Raw genomic sequence first — 4,047 nt, forward strand, 5'->3', positions numbered from 1 at the left:
AATCTAAAACTCGACGTTCTTGCCGAGCTAAGTTACATTTTTCTAAGATTTCAACTCATTAATTATCTGTTTTCTAATCTTCAGCTTGAGATATTGAGTAAAATTCATCATCCGAACTTGCTAACTCTTCTTGGGGCGTGCCTGGAGCGCGGTTGCTTGGTGTACGAGTACATGGAGAACGGCAGCCTGGAGGAAAGATTGTTCAGGAAAAACAACAGCCCTCCAATACCATGGTTTGTCAGGTACCGAATTGCTCGTGAAGTAGCCTCAGCCCTGATCTTCCTTCACAACTCCAAGCCGAAACCAATCATCCACCGTGATCTCAAACCAGCAAACATACTGCTCGACCAAAACTTTGTAAGCAAAGTCGGGGATGTTGGGCTGTCCACTATGCTTCATTCAGACACATCAAACATGGCAACATTGTTCAAAGACACGAGACCTGTGGGAACCCTTCGCTACATAGACCCTGAGTACCTAAGGACAGGCCTGGTTTCTCCCAAGTCTGATGTTTATGCATTTGGAATGGTGCTTCTGCAGTTGCTGACTGCAAAACCTGCCATAGCACTTGCTCGGACAGTGGAAATGGCCATTGATGATGATTGCTTGGATCACGTACTGGATCCTGAGGCTGGTAACTGGCCCGCTGAAGAGACGAAGGAGCTGGCTATTCTTGCATTGAGGTGCACGGAGCTACGCCATAGAGATAGGCCTGATTTGAGAAATCAAATCCTCCCTGCGTTAGAAAAGTTAAAAATGGTTGCCGATCAGGCCCGTGATTTAGCAACGTCTGCTCCCACAGGTCCTCCTAGCCATTGCATGTGCCCAATACTCGAGGTATGCAAGACAAGACATTCTTGATTCCTAGATCAGCTTTCTCCCCTCCACTTTTTGAAGCTCATATAGGTTTATTTATTTTATTATTACCAAAAAAATAAAAAAAAAATATATCCATAATGTTTTGATTCATTTTGGGAGTGTTTTGTGGGAATAGAGAGAGAAAAACAAAAATAAATAAGTGTGTGTTAGAAATAGCATGTATGTTTGGATTTGTTTTTGGAGATAATTTAAAATAAATATTATATGTTTAATATTGTATTTTGGGAGACAAAAATTACTATTCATTGTCAAATCATGTACTTTTTATATATATTTATGTCTATGTGTGTGTATATATATGCATGTATTTATGCTAAAACAGTTAAAAATACCTAAATTAGATGTTTCTAAATGATCACAAATATTGAGTATGTTTTGATTTGTCTCGAAAATAATTTGAAAATGAAAACAAACATCAAGTCGTGGACTGACTCAAGAGAAAAAATAAAATGATGCCTTACATCTCTTTTCTCTATGACAGGTAAGGGGTTGTTAATCTTTAATCTTTATTGTTGGTTTGCCGTTTTTTTTTTTCTCTAAAAAAAGGGTACTCTATTAGTTCAGAGATTTAGAAATTAAAATTGACGTGGTCGAAACATAGAGTACCAAAAGTGATTTAATTACTTAATTAGAAGACCAAAAGTGAATTTATCCCTTCACAGAAAGAAACGAACACAGTGTTATGGAGTAAGTTTTGTCTTCTAATGATTTAAACTTGTACATTGAACAGCTTCATGTGAATAATGATCCTTTTGTTATTCCAATTCTTGAAAATTCAGGTTGTAATGAACGATCCATGCGTTGCTGCTGATGGATATAGTTATGAACGGAAGGCAATAGAAGAATGGCTTGAGGAGAATGATAACTCACCTGTTACAAGCATGCCTTTGCCTAATAAAAGCCTCATACCAAACTATACCCTTCTCTCAGCAATCACCCACTGGAAATCAGGACAATGTTGATGAATTTTCAGATGTTCTTGCACTGTCTTCTTCTACTGTATGGGAAATTTTAATCCGAATCCGACACGATCAAACCTAAATCAATTATATGGCAAGTAAAATATTCTTATTGTGTGATTGATGTACAGTTTAGGGAAAGTGATCAATCACATAGCAAGTATCTCGCACTTGCTCTATGATTGGTCCGATTCGACTGACTTGATCCGAACAAGAATTTTTCCTACTGATATTGGCCTGTTTGATATTAACCATTGCAACTATTACAACCACCAGTGGTTTAAAATACATTCTAAATGTACACTTTCAAATGTAAGAATTCATTTGAAGAGAATATTGAATGTTTGTTGGTTAATCTTAAATGGAATTTTGGACATATCTATGTGATATGACACTAATTTAATAGTAATAAAGCAAAATGAATAAATAAATTTATGAATTCTGGGATATCAAGTAAAAATTACAATCCTTAATATACTTCGGATAAGTTAGAGAGCTCCATATTTGCTACAACTTAGTTATTCTAAGGACAGTGGTCTCCATTTATTATTTGGTTGGGGTTTACATAGGGTAAGACTAAAAATCTAGCAGCTTTATAGGGGGTACCCTTGCTACCAATAATAAATAATATTTTATGTTATAATATATTATTGATAAGAAAAAATATATAAACCAATACATCATATCTCTAAAAAGGAAAAAAAAAAAAGAAAGAAAGAAAGCAACAAAAGAAAAAGAAAACTAACTTAGGGGTATTATTGGTATAATAATAAAATTAATGTTGCAGTGTTATAATCGTCATTTGTGAGAGAAAAAAGGTCTTTTCTATTTTTATAGTATAGATATATGTATATATATTGTATATTGTATGTATATGTATATTTTATATATTTATTTATTGTATAAATTTATTTTTATATTTTACAAATTACAGCTAAAATTGAAGCAAAACTACAAACCAGGTGTGTACGAAACACACTCGAATGAAGGGGGTATTTTGCATATTTTTCGAAAAATTGAGGAAGGTAAGTTGGTGTTTATCTTTTCACAGGGGTCTTTTTTACGTATTTCTTATATCACATATAGGCAAGTTGCAATTTGCCCATATATTTTGTAATAGATTTCCTTGCTAGAAAATGTCATAAAATGAAAATGTGTTTAGATTAAAATGTTTTGTGGTAAATTTTGTATGAAAAGCCGCCAAAAACTTATACACACATAAAAATAAATAATAGAACCATTTAAATTTTTAACTCGCCCACCTGAAGGAATACTTGATCAATTCCATACCTGACTTTGTAAACTAATTATTAAAAGGAAAAAAGAAAAGTAAACTTGTATAAAACTGACAACAGATGTATAGACCTTGATAGTATCGAACTATCGATACTTGTATGGGCTTGACTTGATCAACCACCAAGAATCAGGCACTGTACTGATTTCCTAGGATGTCACTGTCTTCACAGCATGCATGATTTCCAGAGAAATCAGGAACCCGTATCTCAATAGCATTCTGGCTGTTTTTCCAGTGTCGAACCTGTCTAAAATGAACTTATAATAGCAATTCTTGTTTGAGAATTACTGTCACTAATGGCCTAATTCCGACAAAATTCTATATCTTGTTTCCTTTGACAAAGTGTTCTTTTGCTAAGTCTTCATGTTAAAGTCAATCCGGGTCGCTTTCTGATTATGCAAATGTGCTTCCAAGGGTCATGCTCGGACAAAACTTTCATCAGAAACCTCTGTTAGTTGTTGCCATGTTCGTCGAAGAAGTCAAACTATAATGAAGTTGACTATGTCCCCGACGTCATGTTTGCCTCTACTTTCTGATTTCTTCAAGCTTGTCGAGGATTTCCTTCATATCAGGCCGGAGGAGACGAGACGGAGAGCAACATGCCATCGCTAGTTGAAAGTATCTCAGAATACCATCTTCAGTAGCTACCTTCTGATCATTGCTTAGGCCAAGAAGAATGTTGGGATGATACAAATCTGCGATTCGGTCATCAAGAATCGCGCTTCTCATGGCGCTCGGCAAGTAAAAATCTTGATCGGGAGTTGGGTTTTCGTCGATTGGTTTTTTCCCTGTCAGTAATTCGAGAAGGATTACCCCCAAGCTGTAAATATCGCACTCTTCACAAGCATCTTTCATTTTGATCAACTCCGGCGCCTTATACCCCTGAGATGCAGAGACTTCAAGCATTTGTTGTCC

At 35.5% G+C, this 4,047-nt stretch overlaps 2 protein-coding genes across 2 annotated transcripts in view; one reads left to right on the forward strand and one right to left on the reverse strand.

Annotated features, from left to right (window-relative positions):
- LOC105160740 (U-box domain-containing protein 52) overlaps positions 1-2,044 on the forward strand; it is a 4,390-nt gene extending 2,346 nt beyond the window's left edge. Inside the window, exons 7-9 of the mRNA XM_020693500.1 lie at positions 1-15; positions 85-837; positions 1,659-2,044. The exon at positions 1-15 is cut by the window's left edge and continues 420 nt beyond it. Of these exons, the coding sequence (XP_020549159.1) occupies positions 1-15; positions 85-837; positions 1,659-1,841 (951 nt within the window). The 3' untranslated portion in view covers positions 1,842-2,044. The remainder of the gene's footprint in view (positions 16-84; positions 838-1,658) is intronic.
- Positions 3,102-4,047, reverse strand: part of LOC105160646 (putative kinase-like protein TMKL1) — a gene marked incomplete in the record, with an annotated part of 2,779 nt that continues 1,833 nt past the window's right edge. Inside the window, 1 exon segment of the mRNA XM_011078122.2 lies at positions 3,102-4,047. Coding sequence (XP_011076424.1) covers positions 3,658-4,047 — 390 coding nt within the window.

Source organism: Sesamum indicum, linkage group LG4, assembly GCF_000512975.1.
Source record: "Sesamum indicum cultivar Zhongzhi No. 13 linkage group LG4, S_indicum_v1.0, whole genome shotgun sequence".
Classification (NCBI taxonomy): Eukaryota; Viridiplantae; Streptophyta; class Magnoliopsida; order Lamiales; family Pedaliaceae; genus Sesamum; species Sesamum indicum.